At 34.5% G+C, this 25,443-nt stretch overlaps 2 protein-coding genes across 6 annotated transcripts; one reads left to right on the top strand and one right to left on the bottom strand.

Annotated features, from left to right (window-relative positions):
- The first annotated feature begins 6,087 nt into the window (after positions 1–6,087).
- Positions 6,088–14,470, top strand: LOC113695933 (mitogen-activated protein kinase kinase 4-like). 4 transcript variants are annotated; one of them, XM_027215162.2, is made up of 6 exons: positions 6,088–6,396; positions 9,234–9,291; positions 9,703–9,809; positions 11,760–11,822; positions 11,914–11,965; positions 13,241–14,470. In XM_027215162.2, the coding sequence occupies exon 6, from the start codon at positions 13,253–13,255 to the stop codon at positions 14,192–14,194; it is 942 nt and encodes a 313-aa protein (XP_027070963.1). In that variant the 5' UTR covers positions 6,088–6,396; positions 9,234–9,291; positions 9,703–9,809; positions 11,760–11,822; positions 11,914–11,965; positions 13,241–13,252; the 3' UTR covers positions 14,195–14,470. The 4 variants fall into 4 exon arrangements, with proteins under 4 accessions (XP_027070963.1, XP_027070965.1, XP_027070964.1 ...); XM_027215164.2 differs by having other exon boundaries at positions 9,703–11,175; XM_027215163.2 differs by having other exon boundaries at positions 9,696–9,809.
- A 1,980-nt stretch (positions 14,471–16,450) lies between these two features.
- LOC113697451 (xylose isomerase-like) lies at positions 16,451–22,489 on the bottom strand. Of its 2 annotated transcripts, XM_072055250.1 has the most exons (21): positions 22,350–22,489; positions 21,457–21,558; positions 21,185–21,295; positions 20,956–21,030; positions 20,680–20,809; positions 20,491–20,582; positions 20,084–20,134; positions 19,736–19,812; positions 19,601–19,655; positions 19,250–19,351; positions 18,965–19,016; positions 18,754–18,799; positions 18,619–18,674; positions 18,261–18,312; positions 18,058–18,133; positions 17,901–17,975; positions 17,770–17,810; positions 17,291–17,390; positions 17,104–17,175; positions 16,928–17,005; positions 16,451–16,839 (listed from the first exon to the last, which is right to left on the bottom strand). In XM_072055250.1, the coding sequence occupies exons 2-21, from the start codon at positions 21,514–21,516 to the stop codon at positions 16,804–16,806; spliced, it is 1,437 nt and encodes a 478-aa protein (XP_071911351.1). In that variant the 5' UTR covers positions 21,517–21,558; positions 22,350–22,489; the 3' UTR covers positions 16,451–16,803. The 2 variants fall into 2 exon arrangements, with proteins under 2 accessions (XP_071911351.1, XP_071911350.1); XM_072055249.1 differs by lacking the exons at positions 16,451–16,839; positions 16,928–17,005; positions 17,104–17,175; ... (1 more) ...; positions 17,770–17,810; positions 17,901–17,975 and having other exon boundaries at positions 17,988–18,133; positions 21,457–21,545; positions 22,350–22,488.
- Between the last annotated feature and the right edge of the window lie 2,954 nt (positions 22,490–25,443).

The raw sequence follows: 25,443 nt of genomic DNA, 5'->3' as shown, positions 1-25,443 counted from the left end.
GTTATGCTACGTTAAGTGCATGTGCCACTCTCTTTCTGAAGCCAGGAAAGGATAACCTATTGTTGTTGTTGTTGTGTGATAAGAATTTGACCACCTATCGCCAATTGCTCGCTTTAGCCCTTTCCAAAACTTTGCTTAAATGCCCGGGGAGTTTTGTGCCTCTCATTCTTGATTCTTTATTGCTCTTACTTTTGACCGCACCCATCAAACCTGCTAACTTTAATCTTCTGAACTCTAGCTTCAACATTTAGAAACATGACCGGTTGTTTTTGCGAGGAGCGCTCTAGACAGATGTTATGGAATTTTCATGTTTGTCTGCTTTCCTCACTAATTTTGGACTTTGAGGGAACCTACTTTGTGACAGGGTCTTTTCGTTAGACAAATTTTTTAAATTTTTGTGCATTTTCAGGTTATTGTTCAGGCCTGTTAGTTTCATTGAGTCAGGCAAGTATTAGGTATTGAGGACTTCAATGACTTTTCTGTGGTTCACTTCGGGTTCTTACCCCTATTTGTGCTTCCAGTAATGTGGGGCATTGTGTATTTCGTTGTAGTCTGCTTGTTGGCTAGTTTTTGTGCTAGGTCATCAATTGTGTGTTCCAGGTGACCGTTTGCATTGTTTTCCTATGATTGTTAAGGAGCTTTCACAATCTTCATGAAGCTTGTGTCGTGGACCACTCGGTAAAGTTCCCTCTTTCCGTTTCTTTATAAATATAAGTTTTTATGTACTGCATAGAGTTACATTACACAGACCATCTCCTTCTTTAGTATTAGTGACTGCTTTCCTTTTTCTCTTTTAGCAAAGTCAGTTTTTTGCCTAAAAAGCAAAGTGGCCTTTTCATTGCTTTAGCAAACGATATTTATATTGATTTGACTGTAGTGCTCACTTTTAAAATTAAACGGGGTAGATAGGAGTTACTCCTACCGTTCACGGGTAAATAAAAATTAACCGGACGTTTTGTGTGTTTTTGGGAGCCTATAATAAATCTCATTTAGAAGCATTGCGGTGAAGGAAAATTTTTTTTTTAAAAAAGGGCTTCACATTAATTTTAGGATTACTATTTTCTAGTGTACGTAGAGATAGGTTTAAATGTATGATACATATTATATATGTAATATGCATTAAGACTCGCTAGCGTATATATTGATAGTATATAAAAACTTTACTTTTAATTTTAATGCTCGATAGTTAGACCTATTAAGAGAGGTATAATTTCAGGAACTTCACCAAATGTTTCTGACATGTACATTAGTTTCTTTCGAGATTTGAAAATTTTAAAATACCTTTTCTTGTCAAAAATTTGGGGTCGAATACTTACATCAAGCCTGGTGAAATGATTGAATTAGTCTGAAAGCTTAAGAGGTGTTTGGCAATTATGTGAACTTAATCAATTAAATCACTAGTTGAACAAATTAAAGGATTCAATTTAGAGCTCAAAAAAAAAGAGAGTCTAATTTGTCATGACGAAAGGGCACATTCAAAAACGCCCTTTTCTGACTGATATGCCTGACAAAAAGGCTAAAGAAATCGGACTTGAGAGATAGAGAAGCGGTTGTGCAGCTAAGGGTGTGAGTATAGGGATGGCAACGGGGCGGGGGATGGGGCTGCCTACAAACTCCCCCGCCCCCGCCCCATCCCCCGTCCCCCGCTTCCCCTGCGGGTGCCCCCACGGGAATAATAAAAATTTGTTATATAATTTTATTATGATTAAATTTTAGCAAATACTCAAGTACTAAAATATCAACACATCATTAAATTATTATTTATTATAATTTTATAATTGAAACCTATAAAAACAATCAAATAAAAATTATTTCAATACAATTCAACATGATGAAGTAAATATAACTAAAGTAGTTAAGTTTTCACTTTTGGCATAAATACAATCACTAATTCATTATTGTGCTTGTGCTTTTTTTAAGAAAAAAATGTTATTGTATTAAGTGTAATTAGGGATTTAGTATATATGTATTAGTAAATTTAGTATAACCAATTAATAATTTGTATTAGTACACATATATAATTATTAGTATAATTAATAATATCAATTATATTATATATACTAATAGATATTATATAATACATATAACTAATAATATCATTATCATAAGTTTGTAACTAATTAAATTATATATTATATACATATATATTTTATATATTTATTTTTTTAAAGCGGGTGGCGGGGCGGGGGTGCCCCCTCCCCGTTTCCAAGTGGGGGAAGCCCCCGCCCCCGCCCCACCCCTTGCCCCAACCCCCTCCCCATTAGCCCCCCGCGGGGCGGGTGACGGCCCCCATTGCCATCCCTATGTGAGTACGCTTCAAAATTGGGGGAAAATTGCTTTCTAATTCTTGTCAACAATTTTCTAGGCCTTGTTTGGTTTGTGGATTTTTATCAAAAAATCACTACGTTTTCCGTGAACAAATTTTTCAATCAATTTTTTATTTCACATATATCAAATTACTACAGTAATTTTTTTTAATAAAAAATCTAGAAAAATACAATTCAAACACAAAAGCGGAAAGATTTTTCAGATGTTCAAATTTGGGAATTATGGTTAATGTTGTAGATATGTTCAAATTTGGGAATTATGTTCAAATTTGTGTTCTATCTCTTGAAACTAGTTTTTTTATTTCTTGCTTGAATTGAGCTTATTTGTTACAAGCTCGAGGGAAATCAGCGCAACTGCCAGACACATTTTTGAAATTATCTCTTTACAAATTTCAATTCTCAATTTGACTATCCATTAACTCGTCGTAGATATCATATGTCCTTGACGTAATCGATACATTCACAATAATAGAGAGAGAGAGAGACAGGTGGCAATTGGGGAAAGTATTTTGTGTTATTTTTTGAACTTTCATTTTTTATCTTAAAAATTTAATTTTTATCCTAACTATCTAACCGCATTTGCTAATATAATCTCCTCTAACTCCCTTAAATATTTTAATTACCAAATTAACTATAACCGTATTAAAAAAGTTACTGATAAATTGCAACTTTTATGATGACCTTATATATAAAATTTAACTTTATAAAAATAAAATTAATATATTCATAAAAATTAATAATTATTTCTAAACTGTATACACATTAGGCATGCCCTTAACACACACACACACACAGAGGAGGTTGGTGTAAACTTTTTGTATCATTTTTTATAATTTCTATTTTACCCTTCAAATAAAGGGTAAAATGGTACCAAAAACTCTCTAAAACAAACACACACAAACACATACACATACACACACCCCCATTTTCTAGCCTAACAAAAGTTCCAATAAAGAAGTCAAGAACTTTCTTCCTGGAAATTTTTTTTTTGAAAAAAAGAAAAACACAATTCTTCCGTTCATATTTTTAAGACAAACCTCTCACAACTACTAAAAAATTTAATAATTTTTTCTTTTAAAAATGCTTTCTTTTAGACTTGCACACACATAGGGTGTACCATTTCCACTAGAAGGCAAAGTAGTGGCAAATGGTGTAAACATTTTCTGTTACTTTTAAACTTTCAACGTTACCTTTACAAAACTGATTTTTTACATTAATCACTCAATCACATTTGCCAACATAATTGTTCATAACTATCCTAAGTATTTCTACCACCAAATTATCTATTTTTATTAAAGATAAAATTACTTATAAGTTGAAGTTTGCTAATGAAAATTCGTATAAAATTTATTTGTGTAAAAAAAAAATTTATAAATATTTTTCTAAGGGATAATTTCATAAACCTCCCCTAGGTTTGTGACAATATCATGTGATACCCTTGAACTTTGAGTAATCTCACCTATGTCTCTTATTTTTTAACTTTGTGTAACTTTATTAATTTTTTTCTTAATTTAAAAAAATATCATTTAAAAACTCATTTTGAGAGAGATAAAACATTTCTATTTCAAAATTACCCTTTTTTTTTGTGGACCTTTAGTTTTCATAAAATCAAGTTAAATCCTTAAGAATTACAACATATTAAAGCGGTTAAAAGACCTTTTGCAATCTTTGGAGTAATTAGTATGAACAAGAAATGCAAAAGAAAAAATTGTTATAATTAGAAAAAAATAACATTTTATGGCTTGAAAATACTCAAATAAATTTCTAAAATGTATCATTAATAATTTATCTTAATCTTGTTTTCAAGCCATCGATTTGGACTACAACTCAGGACATTAAGAAAATTCCAAACAAAGTAGAAAATTTAAAATTCATCCAAAAATACTCTGTAATAAAGCAAGTTACTTGTACATTTTTTTAACACACCTTAAATGAATTTCTAAATATAATTTTAGACATTGTGTCTATTTCTAATGCATAAGTCATTTGCCTGTACAAAAAATTTTAAAAAGTTCAAAATTCTTAAATTTATAAAACTCCTCAAATTAATAAAATACCTTACAGTGAATGAAATAAATTTTTTTTTTGGCTTGAAGCACCTTAAACGTACTCTTAAATAGTAATCTTTTGTACAAGAAAGACCTACTAATATAAACTATTCCATTAGAAATATGCTTTCATACCATTTGTCTTCATTTTCAGTCTTTTAATAATATATGTTCACTTTTGGGAAAATAGTAGGACAACACAACGGCAATCTTGGCATGAAAATATTTCCTCTTTCCAAATATGAGTTTCCTAATAATTTTTTTGGCAATAAGTTAATAATATTACAAAAAGTTGAAAATAAGGAAAGTTTAAAAGTACTAAATGATATTACCACAAATCTTAAGGAAAGTTTCAAAAATTATCCCTTTCTCTAAATTGCACACGTCGTATTGAGTGTGCATTTAACATTATAGTAGTGATACTCGGAGATTTGAATGGTTATCATTACCACTCCTGTCCCCGAGATTCATGCCCATCATTTTGTAGGCACATGCAAGTAAAATTCAATTTACCGAGTCTATAAATTGCAGACTGCGGGTAACCATTACACCTAAATGACACGGAAACTATACAACAAAATGGCACATGCATTAGGGTAGGAAGCAATACAAGGCGGCAGTAGTAGGATTACACCTTTTAGAGGGATTTGTACAAAACTCTTTGGGAGGGCATTTTGAGTCCAGAATCAGTAATCGGAGAAACGCAATTTTGGTCCCAATGTTTGGTTTATGTGCTATTGGTTCCTAATATTTTAATTAAAACAAATGTGGTCCACAAAATTTTCAACTTTGAATAGATTTAGGAGCCCTCGGGGTTAGATCACCTGGTCTTGGGGTAGCCATTTAGGTCCCAAGGTCCAGGGTTCGAACTTCTCTTAATGTCTGGGTGCTCTTGGGGGCGGGGTACTTCAGGTGTAGGGTGATTAGTTTAGCAAAGTTGGGATACACTCTGTATTGACAAAAAAAAAAAAAAAGAATAGATTTAGGACAATTAACAAAAGGGTTATTATCACTTTACTTCTTTAAACTATATCACTACTATCAGTTTACCTCCTAACGTTATATTTTAGTCACTTTATCCCCATAAGTAATTCAACTCAACATGTTAAAAATTTTTAGACAAAAATACCCTTTTATTTTATAGCATTACTACTTTGTTATTATCACTTTATTCGTTTAGATTATAGTGATATAATCACTTTAGTTCCTAACATGATTTTTTAGACATTTTATCTTATCGTTAATCTAACTAGTATAGTCAAAAATTTTTAAATATATTTACCCTTTTTTATATATAATAAAAAATAAAAAAAGTTGGAATGGTTATTCTTCCTTTTTTTCACTTTAAGAGATCAAAAAACATAAAAATAAAAGGGTTTTTTCAAATTTTCTTTTTTTTTTCACATTCATTAATACTAGGAAAAAAAAAAGAGATAGGAAAGAAGGGAACAAAAAATTAGATTTTGCAAAAAAAGAAAATAAAGAAAAGTCTAACATTACTGTATCACTCAATGTTTTCAAATCCGGACCGGATCTGTTGGCTCGACTGGTTCGACCGCGATCCGGTCATGTGTCCGATCCGATTTATAACTTGTGTTGACTTGGTCCAAGAATCGGTTAAACCCGTAAGAAACCGTTGAAACTCGGGTCGAACCGTGAATCGCGGTTTTTTAATTTTTTGCAAAATTGATTGAATTTTGACCGAAATTAGCTAAAGTCTAAACCTAGCCTTTAGTTCCCTCTTCAATTTCTTCGCTTCGCCGCCGCTTCAGTCTTCACCCTTTGGCTTTGGTCTTCAATCTTCATGCTTCCTGCCTTCCTCTGCAATTGCTGCCGTTCCTAATCCATTCTCCAAAGTCAAAACTTCAAACTCCAATCTTGATCCATAGCAATTTCCACACTTGCTCATCGATCAATACCCAATTTCTTGCCGTTGGATTTTCCTCCAGGAATTTGGGCGATTACCAGTTCAGCGGCCCAATACTTGCCTCACTGTCAAAGAAGAACGGCTTAAATTTAGTGTAAGCTTGCTCAAAATTTAATCTCATCCTCGTTTTGGTTCCATTATATAGAGTTTCGGTATTGCATGACGTTAATGTTTTACTCTCTTGCTTCTTGTTGCTGGAAACATCTTTCCTTTTGGTCTCTTTGTATCTCCCATGTGAGTGTTATCCTTGATCTTTTGATTGTTGTTGACAGAAAATTACTTTCACTGAAAATATATTAGATAAATTGTTAATCATCAACCAGCCTCTCTCTGACTGAAAATCTGTACAAAATGGAAAAGTTTTCAGTTCTCATTTGTTGTTCGGTTTGCATCTTTATATCCAGACCTACATTCCAAAGGATTATAACTTATAAGGAACAAAACAACTGAACAGTTTTCTGGGTTGCCATATATATATTTTCTCTTGAACTGCTTGATCTGTGCCTGGTATGGCTCACCTCTGTTCTTTGATTTTGCTGTAAGTCAGGTTCTTCATGAGATGTGTGCCAATAGTATTACTAAGCTGGGGAAAGTTTCATAGATGTGTGCCATGCAGTTAGGTTCTTCATGAGCCAAGAGTAATATTTTTACTGATGATCACGTCTAACTGAAGTTAATTGCGCCAAATCTGTCCTAAAAAAGGTTGTCCGTACTCTGGAATTCTTCCAATTAAGCTATGTAATGTGAATCTGCTTTCGGTAGTGTTTGGTTTATCTATATAGCCTAACAGATTCCATGCACAACAAAGACTGACATGTATTGATCCACACAAGTCACTGTCAAGCAAAGGGTTTAGGATTTAGCATAGCATCTATCCCAATATTTATCTCAAAGAACCTTCAACTTTTTAACTCCTTTTCTTCTTTTGCATTAAACAATTCAAATAAGTTAGCAATCCCACCACCTTCACCTTGCCTCTGCATGCCCATATAAATACATGTCCACATCAAGCCAAGTCTTCCATCAAGCCAAGTCTCAACAATCTGGAACCAAGCCAAGTCTTCCATCTAATCATCAACATTTAATTCTTCATCGATCTATAACCAGAATTTTTCAAAACCCATCAGTAAAATTTGAATCTTGATCTTTTCTTCTCTCTTTCAGACCTTTTCTTCTTTAATACAATATTATTAAATGGATCGCATAGCAAAATTGGCTTCACGGAAGGCTGTTGTGATTTTCAGCAAGAGTTCATGTTGCATGTGCCATGCAGTCAGGTTCTTCATGAGCTAATAGTATTACTAAGCTGGGGAAAGTTTCATAGATGTGTGTCAATGGGGAAAGTATTACTCCTATACTTTTGCCGAGGATGATGTTTTATATGTCTTTGGAGGTGTCAAAGAAGTTTGACTTTGGGAAAGGGAAGTTGTATGATGTAAATTGCCTTTTTGTATATTTTAGTTTTGGCAATTATTACAAGACTAGGATTATCTTTTGCTAAGGATTACAAGACTATTTTAGTTTTGGCAATTAGTTTTGGACCTTTTGATTGTTTTATAGACTTCTATTGTTTTTTGTTAATTCTAATATTTAGACAATTAGACATGTAAGTTGGATAACTATGTTAATTGTTTGTGTTAATTAGTGGATATTGCTCTTATGTTAATTGTGGTTTAGCATTTATATCTTATTCTGTGCATAGGTGTGTGTGTGTCTATATATATATATTTATTTATTTATTTATTGAACCGGGGTTGAACCGGTCCGACCGGTTGAATTTCGACCCTTTTACTTCGCCGGTTCAATTAACGGTCCGGGTTTTAAAACATTGGTATTACTTTAAGGTTGTCGAGATTAGGATTAGAATTTGGTGGTAAACAAAAAAGTGACATAATTTTAAAATAATAAAAGTATTTAATTCTTTTTTATTTGTAATTTTCAAAAAAAGAATTGAGCTCCCCCTCCCCCCCTCTCCATCTTTCTATTTTTTTTCAATATTAATAAGATTGTCAAGAAGAAAGAAATTAATACTTTGATTTTTTTTCTTAATACTAAAAAGGAGAAGAGTCACTTTAAATTTTTTATTATTTTTATTATGCAAAGAGGAGGGTATTTTCTTCTAAAATTTTTTAACTTGCTAAGTTGGTTTAATGGTAGGATAAATTGTCTAAAAAAATAACTTTAGGGGGTAAATTGATAATGAGATTATATTTTAAGGAGGAAAAGTGATAATAATTTTAAGGGTTAAACATGTCTTTTCACTTTAATTAACAAATTTCGTTAAGTTAGTCTTGGGGGTAAAGTGGCTAAAAGATAACGTTAAGGGGGAAATTGATAGTAGGGGTAAAGTGATAATAACCCTTGAGTTGAATTTTTTATCAGACCAAAAGAATTCTGATTCCAATTCCACGTCTAAATCCTAAAAAACGGGTCTATACGCGGATCCAATGTGGGTAAAAAATTAAAATCGGGTCAAGTTTATTCGCGTCCCTCTTTCTGTCTAATTCACCGCTTTTGCTCGGCTCAATGGCTCTTGCTCTCCACCGCCGCTTCCATCTCAACTTTAACATTTTGCCTCTCGCACCACCATCACCCCCATTACCCCTCACTCCTCCGACCATCCCTCTACCCTTCACCACTCCTGCCACCCCTCCGAGTGCTCTCTTCTTTGGAGATTCGTATATTCCGGGGAGGTGAAACCGAATTCATTCGCTTTTCTCCGCTTGAGCTTGAATTTTGTGACGGAATTGTGGTCGAACTTGACTATGATACTGGCAAATTGGCCACCAAATTTGTTCAAAGACGGAGAGTTTATTAACATGATGGATAAAGTTGGTTTCAGTTTCCTTTTCTTCTTCTTCTTTTTTCTTTTTTCCCCTCTTGTTATTTTTACTATCATTGTGTCTATATTCCGTGTTTTACTTTGTGTAGATACTGGATTCCTGATTTCGGGATTAAAGAGAGGATTGATCATATCCTTTCAGCTCTGGTAAAAATTTCTTCTTTTTCTCCATTAGTTCATTTTTTGTATTATTTTAATTTGACTGATTCCTTGTTACTTGGTTAATGGGGTTAATTTACTTGATTTCGGTTCCTTGTATCTTTGTTTCTTGATTTTTCTTTAATTTGATCAATGAACTCATGATAAACCTTTTCTGCAATTCAAGGTAATGAATAGTTTCTGATGTTAGAATCATATGTTTATGGATGAGTTCTTTATTTCAGTGCTCCGCAATTTATTAGTTTCTGCAAAGTTGGTTGTGGAATTATGATGTGTAGTTGATTGTGGAATACGAATTCTATTAACTAATGACCGCTGTTTTATTACTTCCTTAACTTGGATTTGCTCCTGGATGATTATTTTTTTTGGTGATTTTAGTACAATTGCTTAAGTTTGCAGGTGGCTGCTAAGCGTGTCCTTGTTCTGAATACTGTGAGATCCAAGCTGCCTTTCGCAGTTACTACTACGGATGATGCCAAAGATTCTGTAGAGGAAATTCGCTTGAGGTGAAAATTTTCTGAAATTTTTTGACCATGGGCTTATGTTTTGCTTATCTCTGCAGATTGCTGTTAGTTATCTTGATAATTCATATTTTAACCTTTCTGGTCAAGTTGTGCATTTCTTAATGATTGAAGGTCTGCTTTTGTTTCTGCTTCCTCTCACTAATTTGTGGTGCTGTGACTGGAGTGGGTTTGAGTTCAATTATTTAAATCAAAAGCCTGTGGTATGCTACATAATTTTCTATACACAAAATTCAATCATTTCTACCGGTCAAAACCAAATTTCCGTAAGTCAACTATTTTGACTTTATATTTTTAGTCCCCAAAATTTCGAATGTGAATCATTATAGTCCCTTAAGTTTTGAATAGTAATATTGAGGGTTTCAGGATAAAACTAAGCATGAACTGGATTGAAATATATTACATGTACTAAAAATTTAGTATCAAAAAATATGAAAAAATAAACAAATAAGACTTTCTTCTTCTTTTTTTGTTTCCTTATTTCATTAATCATACCACGAATTTCTAATATTTTTTTTCTTTTTTGCATAGTTGATCTTAAATTTGTCAAATTACTTGCAATCATGTCAATACTTAAATGATGATGAATTGTATATTGTTTTAATATTATTTACAAATGTAAAGTATGTGTGCATGTATATATATATATATATATTGAGTATAAGTGGGAGGTCTCGAATCCGGATATCTCATTTACACTCTCCCAACTCATCCTCACCCTATAAACAACTATATATGTAAATTAAGTTGATTGAAAAATAGTTTTTCCTTTTATATTTTCTTTTGGCATTTCAATTAATTATCAATTAAGTTTCAAATGATATTTATATACTAATTGTTTAAATTCTTTAATAAAATTATTAATGTAGGTGAATATATATTTTACATATATATAAAAACTCAAGACTTTACACCACATTGTGCCATATGTTCGAAGGAGACTGGGGACTTTAAAAAATTTGTGTTGAAATTGAGTCGAATGTCAACTAAGCCCTTGAGTTTTGATTACTTTGGCAAAAAGTGCTCTACTATTCACGGGCATTTTTGTCTGCCCAAGTGTTAAATGTCCACTAAGCCCTTCAGGGATAAAAGTAGATCAGAATAGTTTCTAATTATTGGGGGGTACTATTGTAATTTCGAACCATATCTCCCCTTAGTTGCATTTGTTAGGGTAATAAAGATTTTTTTGGCAACTTTCTGCCGTTGGATCGTGTCTTAATCTAAGATTGATGCCTGAGAACCGTTGGATCATTCCTAATGATGATTAAAGGATTGATTGTTTTCCTTACCTGGGGAGTTTGCACGAACTGATGATTGTTGTCTTCCTTCTCCCGTCTCTTCTCTTTTTTGGGTAAGTCTCCCGCCTCCTCTCTCTGGCTTCTCTGTTTCTTCTTTCCTTTCTCTGCCCTTTTTTATGCTTGACAATCACCGCAATTTCTTGCTTATTTTCACTGTAGATTTTTTCCTTTTATCAGGTATTTGTACTTGCAGACCTGAAACCCACAAAATTTTCCATAGATTAGGCGTACACTTTTACCCTAAAATTCAGGGATTTTTTGCTCAAAAATTGGTCCCTTGTCTGATTCACTAAGCCCGTACGAACCCTTATTTCTCAACCTTTAGATCTTTGTCAACAATTTCTGACTCTAAATTTTACTCTCTCGGCATCGATTTGATGGCTGCTTAGTAAGAGGGAAGTAGAATCAGTATTAAATACCGGAGGAATAGAAAAGGGCGCTTGAGGTTAGAGGCTTTATAGGATATACATCTATTTCATTTTCTCATAGGTGAAAAGAAAAATAGAGAGGTTTCTTGCCTTTTGGTGTATTCCTATATGGTAAAGAAAAATTTAAAACTTGTTTGCTTTTTTCCTCTTCGCATAGCAGAGACACGAATGCTACACAATTAGTGTTTTTTTTTTTTTTGTATTTTCAGCTTTGTTTGGAAAGTGGAAAATCCTCGCAAGTGGTTTGGTGCCGTTTGTTCCCTTGCATCCTGGTAAATACATTTCTTGCCATTCTTTTTTTCTTTATTTTTTTGCACCACGGACATATATACTGATAAGTAATTTTTTTTTTGTAATTTTCAGCTTTGGTCTGAAAATAGAAAAGGTTTTGCAGTAAAATTTCTGTTCATTCCAGGTTAGTTTACCTCTGATTTGTATCATTAATTTGCTGAAATTTTTGTTAATATTATATGGGCTGATATTTTAAATATTTTAATATTAGTGTTATGTGCCTATATGTTTGGCTATTTACTCTTATGATAAGTTTTTGCTTATGCTTCTTAAGAAGATATAGCCGCGCTTTACTGGTTTTATGTGGTATTTTAAGGCATCGAAATATCAATAAAGTATATTTTAAAAAAATTCTTATTGGCCAAAAAATTAGTGATTTTCCCCCCCAATTTATGCTTGGCCTTCTGATATACCTTATATGTACCCTATCTCATCTCCCAACCATGCAATTCTTTTTTTTCCCAGAAAAAGGAGAGAATCAAAGAGGGGAAAGCACTATACATCTCCCCTCCCCACCCCTATTTGCCTTCCTAGCCAAAAACACAAAGAAAAACTCACACTTTCGCATCAATTTTCAGCCATTTGATGAATTTATTGTTGAGTTTTTCTAGCCTTTTTTTGACCAAAAATTGACCTCCTAGCAAAACTGTTTGCTTTTTTTATTATTGATTGTTTTGTAAGTTTTAAAGAATCAAGAAGAAGCACAGCAAACATCCAGTGTTTAAGGTGTGTGATCATCTCTTACAATAGTAGCATGCTTTGTGTTTGATGATTTGCTTCTAAAGGTAGCTTTACCACTACACTGGTTTAGTTTTCTGAAAAATTACGTGTCCCATTGTTATGGAGTATTAGATGATTTGAGAGATGATCTTTAGCTTACTGTTTGGTCCTAAACAAAAATGATTTTACTTTTGCCTTTGTGTTTGTATGCTGAATGATCCTTTAATGTCTTGTAATGGCTCGAACTATCTTTAAATTCCATTGGAAATAATACTTTGATAGACCTAGAAACATTAATTTCATCGATTGTTTTTGACTTTTACTGTATTGTCATGTTAGTGACTATCATAGTTAGGACCAAAGACCAGTTAAAAGAGTATTTCCCCAACTTCTACTGTCTTGGTTCTAATTTTGCACATGTTATGGGGCTCAACAAGTAGAATCTGCACTCAAATCATGATTTGTTTGATATAATTTGGTTTCTGCTTAAATTTTGGTTTTAGGAACTGGTCATGCACTGATTAATTCCTGGCACAGATAAGCACTTCTGAGTTCCATACCTTGGTTCATTGAAAGGGGATAGTTCAATGGACGGATCCTAACTTGGGGGGACAAAGACTTTTAACATACCTTAGTCTTCAATTATTTTGCAGCTTCCTGTAACCCTAATTCTTCACAGGTACAAATTTCAATGGCTGACGGTCCTCCTAACTGTCCGCCTCCTGACGATGCTCGTTCCCGCTACCGCCCTCGTTCGGGGATGAGCCTCAGCCTTCAGATCCCGCAGCCAACTGCTCCCGAAGTGATGAAAATGCCGTCTCTCGTGCAAGCGTTCGATCCCGCTGATTATGAGTTTATATCACATATGGGAAGTGGCGTTTCGGGTAGTGTTGATAGGGTGAGGAACAAACATACCGGTCAAGAATATGCGAGGAAAAGGATAAGGATTTCGGACGGTATGACGGATGAACGCGAGAAACAACGCTCGTTGATTTTGAGAGAGATGGAAACTCTAGCTCAACTTCATCATCCTAACCTTGTGGAATTGGTTTCTGGTTGGGCTAGCGTAACCGAGATTCAAATGATGTTTGAGCTGATGGATGGATCTTTGAAAGATTTTCACACTGAAGACGAGAATGTGATCGCAGACATTGCGCAACAGATATTGACGGGTCTGAGTTATCTACGGGACGAGAGAATCATCCACAGGGACTTGAAGCCAGCGAACGTGTTGAGAAATAACTACGGCAATGTTAAGATTGCAGATTTTGGTTCGAGCAGGAGATTGGACATCGGCAACATGCAATCCATTTTGACAGTCCTCGGCACTATTCAATACTGTAGTCCCGAAATGTTGCAGCATCAACTGCGCAAAACCGACCGACCCGACAAGAGTGATGTTTGGAGCTTGGGGATCTTATTGCTGGAAATTTATATGGGACATTTCCCTTTTCCCTGCATTGATAAGTTTCAGACTTACAATGAGATTATTAATGACTTCGTTGTTCCTGAGTTGCCCAATTCTACCTCACAGTTCCGGGATTTTGTTCAGCGATGTTTGATTAGGGATGTGGATTCCAGGGCATCTGTTGATGAACTACTGGGTCATAATTTCTTGCATATGTTTCGTTAGAATGTGGCTCTTTTCTGGTGGTTGTTTTGTTGACAAGTCAGTTTTTGCAAGTTAGTCCCCTATGTTGTTGTCCGGTGATTGTTCTTTTGAGAAGTTAGTCTTCTTTGGGATTAGTATTAGTTGTTTTTCACAAGTTAGTCTTTTGTTGATGCTACTTACTTTAATGCTAATTGTGGAGTCATCTGATTCCCTTGCTGGGAGCTTGCTTTATGGACATCTGATGTTGAAAGTTTGCTTTAATAGAATGCAACACTTGCCAAAAGATTTCTTCCTCAATATGCTTCCTTACATTACTTGCAAGAATTTGCTTGCAACTTTTTTGTTTTTGAGGGATGGGTGAGAAAAAGTTTTATTTGTTTCCTTGAATGGAAGTGTTTCTGGAGCTGCTTCTTTGAGAACAGAAAGAAGTGTGGTTCAAATGATAATCCCCTACTTCTATCTGTTAGGCCCTTTTGTCCGGTATTTCCGATGACTTGTGGTACGCATGGTGATCAACAGAGTATGTTTAAATATTATGTGAAGTAATGTCGAATTCCTGTTTCTTTACTAAGACTAGTCAGTCTGAAGCATGCGAGACCCATTTTCTTTTAGGTAGCTACAAGTAAGCGTGCTCTAAGTCTTTTAAAGCATGTAATTTTTTGGTCTTCCAGCTTTATTTTCTTTTTGAAATTCTCGCTTAGATGTATTTTTCGCACAGAGCTGGAGGCCGAAGAACCTGTAGTCTAGACTCTAGAATTGGTCCTCTTCAACTAGAGCAACTGCTATCTGACGTTTGACAAGTAAAACTTAATTGCACGTGGTCCAGAAAACTGGAATTTGGTCTTGCATTAAGTGTTCTTATGTATGGTGTAGCGGAGACGACGTTTTACTAACTTCTAAATGACATAATATTGACAATTTAGTTCCTGTTCTTTCCTTTAACCTCCAGTGGCAGCTTTGGTTTCAATATGCTCTTGACAATTCGGCATGACTTTGCTTCTTCTGATTCCTTTGCCTGCCTTGCATTGCAACTGCTGTTATGTGCTTCTGACTCATAAAATGGATCTCCTGGGGTATATTGATTGGAGATCCTCAAATTGGTGATGGGTGACAAGGAATATGAAATTTGAACCAAGATGGCTATCGGTAGGTTTTAAAATCATCCTATGGTTAATTACTAACGTGGTGGGACCAAAAAAAAAATGTGGTGGGACTGTGCTTGTAAACTTGCTGGTTTCTGTTCGATTAGTATTTGGCTATTTTCACATTAGAGTAGGGCGCTGTAGTTTAACTGTACTATCAAAATTCCCAAGTCCTTTCAACCCAAAGTTCCTTTGCACAGTTGCACTGCTCATGTTGGTAACACTCTTAAGGCGGAAGAAAATGCAAAAACTGGAAATATCACAATGGAGAATCAGTTTTCTTTAAAAAAGCTACTTCAACATGTTTGGTGGCACTTTCCAAAGGTAGGATCTTATAGAAAATCAAAATTCGAATTTAGTGGAGTACATTTTGTGACCATAACGTGAAAGATGTCATTCATCAGGAATGTGTTTCAGAAAATTGAAGAAACCACAACAATCCTCCACAGAAAATTGAGGTAGCCACAATAACAATCAACGCCACTAAAATAAAATATCTTTATAACAGAGAAGCTCTCCGTTTCATGATTTGACAAGTTCTAGCGAAAATGACAACAATCCGCTCCTGAATTACGACAAAAAGAAAAGGGCCTACGTGTACGACAAACCCAAGAACCACTAGCTTTGGCTAACCGGTTACCAAAAAAGACTAAACCCTTCTTTGGATTTCGAATTCTACTTGTAGTCAAAAGAATTCAAAGGAAGTACCAAACCATTCTTTTGTTCTAATTAAGTCTGCTAGTCCTTAGAAGCTGAAATAGGTCAAAATAGAAAAAGAGTAAATTGGAAAATCGAGAGATTGATTGGTCTTTTGGAGAAAAAAAAATCAGCAAAGGCAGGGGAAATGGGGTATTTGAACTCAGAATTTTCAAATTCTAAATTCTTGAAGAGATTGGTTCATTGATCAAACCACACCCTGAATGTTGAAAATATCCTTGGATTGACCGTCGAGTGCATTGTGAAGGAGTGAGATGTTTGAAGCTGTCGATCTTTCGTACATAAACTAAGACCCCTCAAGCTGCCAGCATGATGGAGAACAAACGCCTGTGACATTTGACCGCCAGGTGACGGTCTACTTGAAGCAGTGGTTTCACATGGGCAGGAGATCTTTGGTTATAGTATTAATCCGCAAGAATTGTTCAAATGGATTTTTACCAAAAAACGTCTGATAAGGATTTTCATCTAGCCTCCCACCATATGGGGGTACAACGAGAGAGAGAAAGGGAGAGGAGGAGGAGGAGGGGGGGGGGGTTGTTCCTATAGAGCTATGGCATCAAATTATCAACTAAATAGTAGTCTTTAGCTAACTACACAAGGTAAAATATAATAGATAATGCTGAGATGTGTCATTGACTCTTCGGCACAACAACCTGTACTGCTGCTAAAAGGCACCAGGGATTATTCTCTAGAACAAGGGCATGGAGGAAGAAGTACGGAGGTGGGACAGCATTTTTGAGTAAAGGTGTTTTTAAGTTGAACGACTCTCTTCTATAATGCAGCCTGGAGAATCATCTCCGCAAGTTCCTAGATCAATTTACAAGATATTCAGTCAGTGAAAAACAGCAAAATGCACTTAACAGTCGCTATAAGAACTGTTCGTCTTAAGACTTACCTGCTTGGCAGAAGGAACTTTGGGTTCTCCCCACTCCTTGGCTTTCTTCTCAAGCAGTTCGAAATCCGCCTTCCCAGCCTGTTATGACACATTATCAGAAATTCGTTTGAGATAAAAGGAAGCAAAGTGATGACTAGTCAAAGCATCAGTTAAAAGCTTAAACCAAAGAATGTCACCTCGATCTGGGCTCCCAGTTCTGTATCAAAACTTTGATATCTCTTGCGAACAAGTTCATCCAAAGAGCCATCCTGTTTTCAGGATCAATGCCCCAAAACAAACGTCATCGTTTGCTTAAAAAGTTTAAGCATCTTTAGAAAGGGAGAGGTGAAAGTAAAAAAGTAATTATCGAGTGAGAAACATCACCTCAATCAGCTTCGCAGCATTTCGAAGACCACGTGCAAGAGTATCCATTCCAGCAATGTGGCCAATGAACAAATCCTCAACATCTGTGCTCTCCCTTCGCCTGATAAATAGCGATGAATAAAATTGTGAAGCAAAATTCTAAATAGAATCTTCATTGCAAGGCAAGGTTCATCCATGGATATAAAGGCCAGAGAGGTCAAATATATTCTGCATTTTTCCACAATGGCGTGGGTTTACTTTCAATTCCACCATATCAAAATCGTTCGTATAATTGTGCAAAGAAGTTTTACAAATTTGAGTTGTCTCCCACTTATGCACTGACTACAATTTTTTTTTTTTTAAAGCACTACTAAACCGAGTTGCACCCATTCCATCTAAACATACTGGACAAAAATTACAAATAAATCCATCGCAATTAACAGGATATGCATTGGCAAAAGAAATGAGACTAAAACAACAAAGTGGGAGAAGAAGCTAACAATTTGGCATCAAAATTGAACCCTCCTGGTGCTAATCCTCCCTGTAATTGACAGTAAACTGTTAAACAGTGATCATTTAACATTTGCCATCAATTTTAATATGTTCAAGAGATAGACCATACTGTACATACATTTCTAATAACACTGAGCATAACCAAGGTTGCTTCCTGGATATCCATTAGAAATTGATCTGTGTCCCAACCTATAGCCAAAAATGATTTTCACAGGATAACAAGTCTCTGCCATGACCAAAAGAACAACTATTGATCATGAACTTCAAGTAACAGTTTGAGGGTCGCCACTGTTTGCATCAATATTTCCCAGCAAACCATTTATTCTAGCAGTTTCAAGTTCATGATGACAGCTGCAATACAAAAAGGAGCATGTAAAAACAACTCATTCCATTTGTTCACATCGGAATTCAAATCAACTGAAAAGCCAGATAAAGTAGAGATTTCAACTAGAATGTCGAAATCAGGAAATTTTCAAACCTGTGACCAGATAGAGTGGCATGGTTGCATTCAATGTTCAGTTTGAATTCATCTGCAGAAGGTGGTACAAGCAGTGAACATCAAGACAAGAACCATCATAAAGCAAAGTTATCTCTTCCACTGTCCTCAAGGGTATACATGATGCTTATTTATGATTCGATTAGCTGCAATTATAGAGTCGATCCATGCGGGCAAGCACAATTGCAGAACACTGATATCTCAAAAGATACCAGAAACAATGACAAATCAAGATTGGAGCTTGATGATGCAATGGACTTTTGACTTTCAACACTCACTCCAAGAGAAATAATACTCACATTTACTAGTAAAATAGGGGCTACAAGAGTGTAAAACTCACCTATGAGGCCATATTTGCGCAAGAAATTAGCTGATGTTGCAGCATCCCAATCGTACCTGCCATCCATCAAAACAAATGAATATGCCCAAAATTATGGACTAAAATGCACAATCAAACATTAAAACATAAACGCACTGGTGTTTTGTAGGCTCTTGAGGCTTAGGCTCAATGAGAAAGGTCCCTGTGAATAATGAAAAAGAATTAGATAAGTCAAGGCAAAGAGATAATAAGCACATAGGAATGCTAAAACACAGTTTCTACTTCAAAACTACTAGTTCTTAGCACATCATCTCATAAATCAATCAAATTAAAATATATACTCAACAAAGTGAATGTAGAAAAATACCATTGAAACCAATCTTCTTCTTGTAGGCAACAGCAGCTTCAAGAAACCTCGCCTGCGAAGAGATCCAACTAATTGTTATACTTAGCTAGAGATCCAACTATGTATGAAACAATGTACTAGGTTGCATAACCACAAAGAGAATAAATTCTTTAGTCTGTGGTAATGTTTAGCTGGATCTGTTTGATAAAAACTAATAGACAAAATAGCAAGAGATGAAAATGAAGACGTTGTACAGAAATATAAGTTTTAGCAGTTGCTCCACAAAAGGGCCGACAAAGAAATTACCAAATGATTCAGCTCTCTTTCCATATCAGTGTTCACAAGGGTTTGATAGCCCTCTCTACCACCCCAGAAAACATAATTTTCCCCACCAAGATAATGAGTGACCTGCAGAATTAAAACCAGCAAAATCAATTTGACAGAAGCAGGCAAGTGCAATTGACATGTAAAGAGCAGTTGCACTTAACCAACACATGTAGCCCATAGCATCAGATGTGAGATCTATCAGTATCCCCTTTCATACTCTCACCACTGAAGTAAAGATTTTTTGTCCCATACCTCACACTTGAACACATAATAATAAACAACAAGGCAAGGCAATTTCAAGGATTATCAACACCAAAATGAGAAACACACCTCGATGGCTTTCTTAACTTGTGCTGCAGAATAGGCATATACACCTAATTCAGAGCTGTACTTCAAGAATTAAAAGAATATGAGCTCATCATTGATAATTTTGAGATCATTAAATCCATTAGAGAGCATGATTACCTGGTAGCAGCACCATGCATGAAGCGAGGATGCAGAAACAACTGGGCTGTGCCCCACAAAGGACGAATCTTCGTCCCCTGAGGAGTTACACAAGAAATAAGAGAGAGAATTAAACCAGAAGAAAACTAAATAATTAATACTTATCAAGGATCCAACAGGGAGAACAGAGAATAATACAGACTGATCATTACACCATATTCTCTAGCAGAGATCCATCTCAAAGCAGAAGACTAAAAGCCTAAAAAGACAGAATGTCAAAACAGCTTTTTTGCTCTTGCTTAAAATGAAATCTTATATTTTGATTACTGTATAGAACGTATGATATATACTTGATCAGTTAGAAATTACCTGAAGCTCTTTTGCAAGAGCTACCACTTCATCCAAGTTGGCATTGGTTTCCTGCATCATAAACAGTGGCTCTTTTGGATAAATTTACTGATAATAAAATTCCAAATTGCAAAAAAACCCTTAAGAAGTGAAATTTAACAATATTTGGCCAGTTAACTATATTATGAACTCCAGAAATTGCTACCTGGATAATGTCAATTTCGTCCCATCCAAAACAATGGTCAAGCCAATAGTGAGAATACAAAACTAAGAAACTTTTCAAGCTTTAGCCATACTGACTCGACTCTGCTATTAAGTTTGCGTAAGCATACAACACGGTCCAAGTGACCTCTGTACAACAATCTCTTACTTGTGTCCTAAAAATAAAATGGAGTATAATAAACATATAAGAACGTAAAATATCTTACCTCAATTGTTTTACCATCAGGAGCAATGTCCCTATCATGAAAACACCATCGATCAAGTCCAAGCTTTTCCAAGAACTCAAAGTTTGCTCTCACTGAATCATACAAACATAATGTGAAAATTACCTATTTTAAAGATTGTATAGTTACGACAAGTAATAATTCAGAAGAGTAACAAATTATTTATCTTACTTCTTCTCTTAGCCATGGCCAAGGAATTGGTACCGTCCTCCCACGGCCAAAGTTTTGTAGGTGCACCAAATGGGTCAGCTCCAGTCCCACGAAATGTATGCCAAAATGCAACACTGAATCTCATCCAATCCTAGATGCAAATAGTGAGTTCATGGATGCCGTTACTAAGCAACTTGAAATGACATTTTTTGGTTGGGGGGAGTTGGAGGCTGGGTTAGGGTAAATATACGTGGGAATTCGAATTCAGAAAATGGTAAAAAGTTTCTGAAAACTAACCTTCATCTTTTTTCCAAGAATCTCCTCATCTGCATTGTACCATTTGTATGCAAGTGGGTTCTTGCTCTTAGGACCCTACAGAAAGAAGTGAATGCATAAGACAAGTTCCTCCAAACCATCGAATTCCAGTGTAGATGTATTGTGAAACTACTCCTAAGTACAGCGTATTCATATGGTTTAAAGTCTATGCAACTTTCATCAATCAAGAACCTTCATTTTCCTATCTTACCTCATATTTAATCTTAGGAATGGCTGGAAAGAATTCTCCTTGCCATTCATCTGAATCACTAGCACACCCACTACCAACATGTGCAGGACAAGTTGGCGGGCCCACGACAATCTGCATCCGTGTTCAATCAGATGATGAATAAACATACAGCCTCACCATATCCCAGACTACTATAATCAAGGACGTGCAACCCAACAAAAACCATTAAGCTGCAATATGCTCCTACTATATGTACACTATACAAATTGTTGGCAGAGCAAAATCATGTTTACCACAACGTTCAAGACTAAACTCAAACAAAGACACAGCGATAAGATTTTCCAGGCCTTCATTGTGATGATCGCATGCAAAACTCTGCAACCTGTATCAGTTAACTAAAAAAGGCATCAATTTATTAGATAAATAACGATAATACACCAAAAAAGAAAAAATAACAGGAAATTAATTTCATATTCCAAAGGCTGCATTCATAAAGCAACTCCATCTAATAACAACTTTACACGCTAAAATAAACTGCTTTGATTAAATCAAGAAAAGACAAAAACAAATAAGGGGAAAAATGTAACGAGACATAAATAAGGCCTCCTTCCACTAAAATTCTGATAAAATAGATTAAAAAATACCCCTAAAAAATCTGTTTACTTCATCCTATCAGTGAAAAACTAAGAATGTGAAGGAACAAACGTATTTAAGCAAATTATAATTCAATTGCAATATGGAGCCTTTTTTAGCCGCCTATGCATTAAAAGCCTTCCAACAAAAACCAATGACAAATGAAGCAGGATAAGCCAAACTTTCGATTCTATCATCAACAAATTGACAAGATAAGTGCTTTACACCGAGTTGAAAAACCCCGAGAAAATTCCTACTTCCCCTGCCTCATATGCTCATTCAACAGTGATCAAAAAACGACAAAAGATTAATCTTTTTATCATTAAATGCAGTCCCTTATTCCCTCTATTCGAATAGAAATTGCTAATAAGCTCAAACAATTGTAAAAGACTTCCTTAAATGAACAGTCCTCAAAAGAATAAAAATCAATCATTTCTGGGATTATTTGCAGATCCTTTTTACTTCTCTTCATTTAAAAATTGCTAATCAGTTCAGCCAAAAAAACTAGTACAATAAAAATAAAAAAAAAGTAATGGAGAGAGAAATCACTTACTCAGGGATGTCAATGGAGAAAGACTTAGAGTTCAATAGAGCAAGGACGAGATTTATGGGTAGAGAGCAACTAGGTTGGGTGTTTTTTCTTTTTTCTTTTTTTTTTTTTGAAGGAGTGAGGTGTTTTTAAGGTGACGTACGTTTCTTTGGAATTTGGATAGTCTACGGATAACTAAATCCTTAAAAAAGTGAAATTTAAATTGGGATATAGGCGTCTAATCAGGATAAAATCAGGTAATTATGTATACTAATAAAGCCTGATTATAGATAAGGATACTACTCCTATCACGATGGGATTTTTTATCATACGTGACAAACACGCAGCTGGCAGATTTTTATTTTTTTTTTGGAAGAAAACAGAACGTTCAATCTTCAATTACAGCTTTAATTAAGTAAAGATTATAGTAAGTTGGTATATTTCCAGTCCTACACGTATGGGAAATTTTACAGTATTGAAAGTTCCCGTACAACATTCGAGCCTTATCCAACAGGTTGCCCAAATTAAAGAAATCCGACTTCATCACCATTCAACTTTTGAGTCATATCCATAGAGTCACTCTTCAAAAGTCACGGCACCAATTCCAACTTCCTTATCCCTTTCCAAACCCTCAATGACAGCAAGAATTTCAGAAAATTCAGCAGATATAAAAGTAGACTAGTTTTACTGATTCTTCTCGCGAAGGCTGTCATGATTTGCCCTTCATTACCTCGGACAATAACACCAATTCCCGCTTCCTCTGGAGTCCACGCTGCATCAACGTTGATCTTTAAAAGGCCTTGCTCCAGAGGATGCCATTGCCTAATCAATGCCTTTGAGCTAGAAAATTTGCTTTCTTCTTGAGCTTCAAGAAACTCCATTAGATATGATTTAGCCCACCACAACTATTACCTGAGGTCTCACTACCTTCACTTCTTGTTTCCTGATATGCCCTTAATATTTGGGTTGGGGTTTCTAATTAGTATTTGATATGGTCTCGTTTGAATTGTTATTTTTTGAAATTTTGTTAAAATATATATACTATAACAATTTTATGTATGTGAGATAAATATGCTTACGAAATGAAAAATGTAAGAATTTATTGATAGAAAATTGCAATTTAAGTTTAACTGTGATTAATTAGTGAGTGATACGAGCCTGTTTAAATCATTTTACGACTCAAGTTATTCAGGTGAGTGAGACTCAAATGGGTACATAGAAGCCTGTGATATTGTATTTGGACGTGCCCATGGCAATTTATAGTTAAAAAGTTTCCATTCAAATTTGATAATGATTCCTTTATCTGGTCCGAGGTTTTTGGAAAAAATAATCATTAATGAGTTAAGAATGACGTGGCAATCTTAACTAGAAATGCAGTGACGGTGATCGGTCAAACGTCAAGTATGAAGGGAAGAGAAAATATTTCTTGACGTGATGAAAGAAATGTTTGGATAGGAAATTATTTGAAATATTTTTAGAATAATTACTATTGAGCATTTTTATGATCTCATGCATGTAAAATAAAAAAAATAATTAATAAAAAAATTTTAAAATGCAGGTAAATACTCTGACTTATAAATAATGCCAATTCATACACACCCAATAACAGTGCATTATTTCTAGCCAACTTTTTTAAGTACGACATAATTCCAATTCATAAAAATTTTCATCGGCCAAAAAAAGAGGATAACTGGAAAAAAATTTTCAGAAAATTGGGAATGTTACCAAAGCCTAAGGTATTAATCCATAGTGAGCCTTCTTTTTCCTCCAAAATAGATAAAAAGAAAAAATTGATAGTAGCATATTTGTCAAGTCCTAATTCATATTTATTTGGAAAAGAAAACAATCAGTTTTCATAAGAGTAAGGATGACAATTCTTAACACCACCCAAAAAAATACGATTCAAATCTATTATGAAATTAGAGAGTTTAGATTTACTCTTCAAGATTTCGAGTCAAAATCATGTCAGACCTCAATAACCTACCAAGCAAATAGGTCCAAATCAGATCAAATAGGGGTTGACTTGTTTGACCCATCTAACCCATTTAATGTGTAAGTTTATAATTTAATAAATAAAATTTGGAGGTATAAAGTAAATAAAAAAGAAAACTAACCAAGCCTATAAATTAATATTATGAAAATGGAAACATGAATATTATGCAAAAATAAGATATTTTATTTATGAAGTGTCATAGTTTTGTTTTTGTTCATAACCTTTTTTGTATAAAAAGGAAAACCAAAAAATTATTACCAGCACCATACACGAGATGTAGGATTGGACTGCAACTTTCTATATTCTTATAGAAACTCCATTATAGAAAAATCCATCATACTACCAATGTGAGAAGGAAAAAAAAAAGAAAATTAAGCAAACAAATTATTCAAATGTATTCAGATAATTTCTGAAATTAGCAAATCGTGTTTGGGTTAAAAAAAGTTGACCCATTTAATTTTTCGATCGTGTTCAATATGACGTCTGTGCATTAATTGTACACCCTACAAAAACTGTGTGTGAAAGTCTGTTTCCCGTTTGAGAAGCCCAAGATGTGGAGCTATCAAGTCCCACGTTGTGATGATGGCTGCTTCCGGTCAATTTGGAAGAAGCCCATCTCTGAGTTTTATGCAAGTCTTTGGAAGTTCAGATGGAATCTGTAGTTTCTCACTCCTAGGCCTAGGAATGTCTAATTCAGAGAATTAATGAGTTATAGATCATTTAAATTTTACCTATATTAAATATTATTTGAATTATATTATGTGGTTAAAAATTATCTTTAATTTTAAAATAACTTTAAAAAATAACTAATCTTATCTTAACGATATCTGCTTTCTATCAAATTATTACAATGATTATATTATATGTTTAAAAATTATTTTTAATTTAAAAATAACTTTAAAAAATAACTAATCTTGTCTTAATGATATCTGCTTTCTATCAAATTATTACATAAAAGTATAGTAAAACCTTTTTAAATCACAATTATTGAAATCTTACATATCCCATGACTTACTTCCTTTTACCACCATATCATTGATTAGTATTCAAATTGTTCATTATCTCTTCTTAATTTTGAGTTAATTTAGTGTAAAAAAGAGAATTAACTGTTACACTGATAGATTT

This window comes from Coffea arabica, chromosome 6e (assembly GCF_036785885.1).
Source record: "Coffea arabica cultivar ET-39 chromosome 6e, Coffea Arabica ET-39 HiFi, whole genome shotgun sequence".
Classification (NCBI taxonomy): Eukaryota; Viridiplantae; Streptophyta; class Magnoliopsida; order Gentianales; family Rubiaceae; genus Coffea; species Coffea arabica.
This window is presented reverse-complemented; position numbering and strand designations above follow the sequence as displayed.

Bases quoted from the DNA above. Each gene is read 5' to 3' on its own strand.
- LOC113695933 (XM_027215162.2), top strand. From the start codon at position 13,253: ATGGCTGACGGTCCTCCTAACTGTCCGCCTCCTGACGATGCTCGTTCC.
- LOC113697451 (XM_072055250.1), bottom strand. From the start codon at position 21,516: ATGAAGGCCTGGAAAATCTTATCGCTGTGTCTTTGTTTGAGTTTAGTC. The intron at 21,296-21,456 runs GTAAACATGATT...ACACGGATGCAG, and splicing joins GTTTAGTCTTGAACGTTGTG to ATTGTCGTGGGCCCGCCAAC. The intron at 17,811-17,900 runs GTATGTACAGTA...TGTCAATTACAG, and splicing joins TGCTCAGTGTTATTAGAAAT to GGAGGATTAGCACCAGGAGG.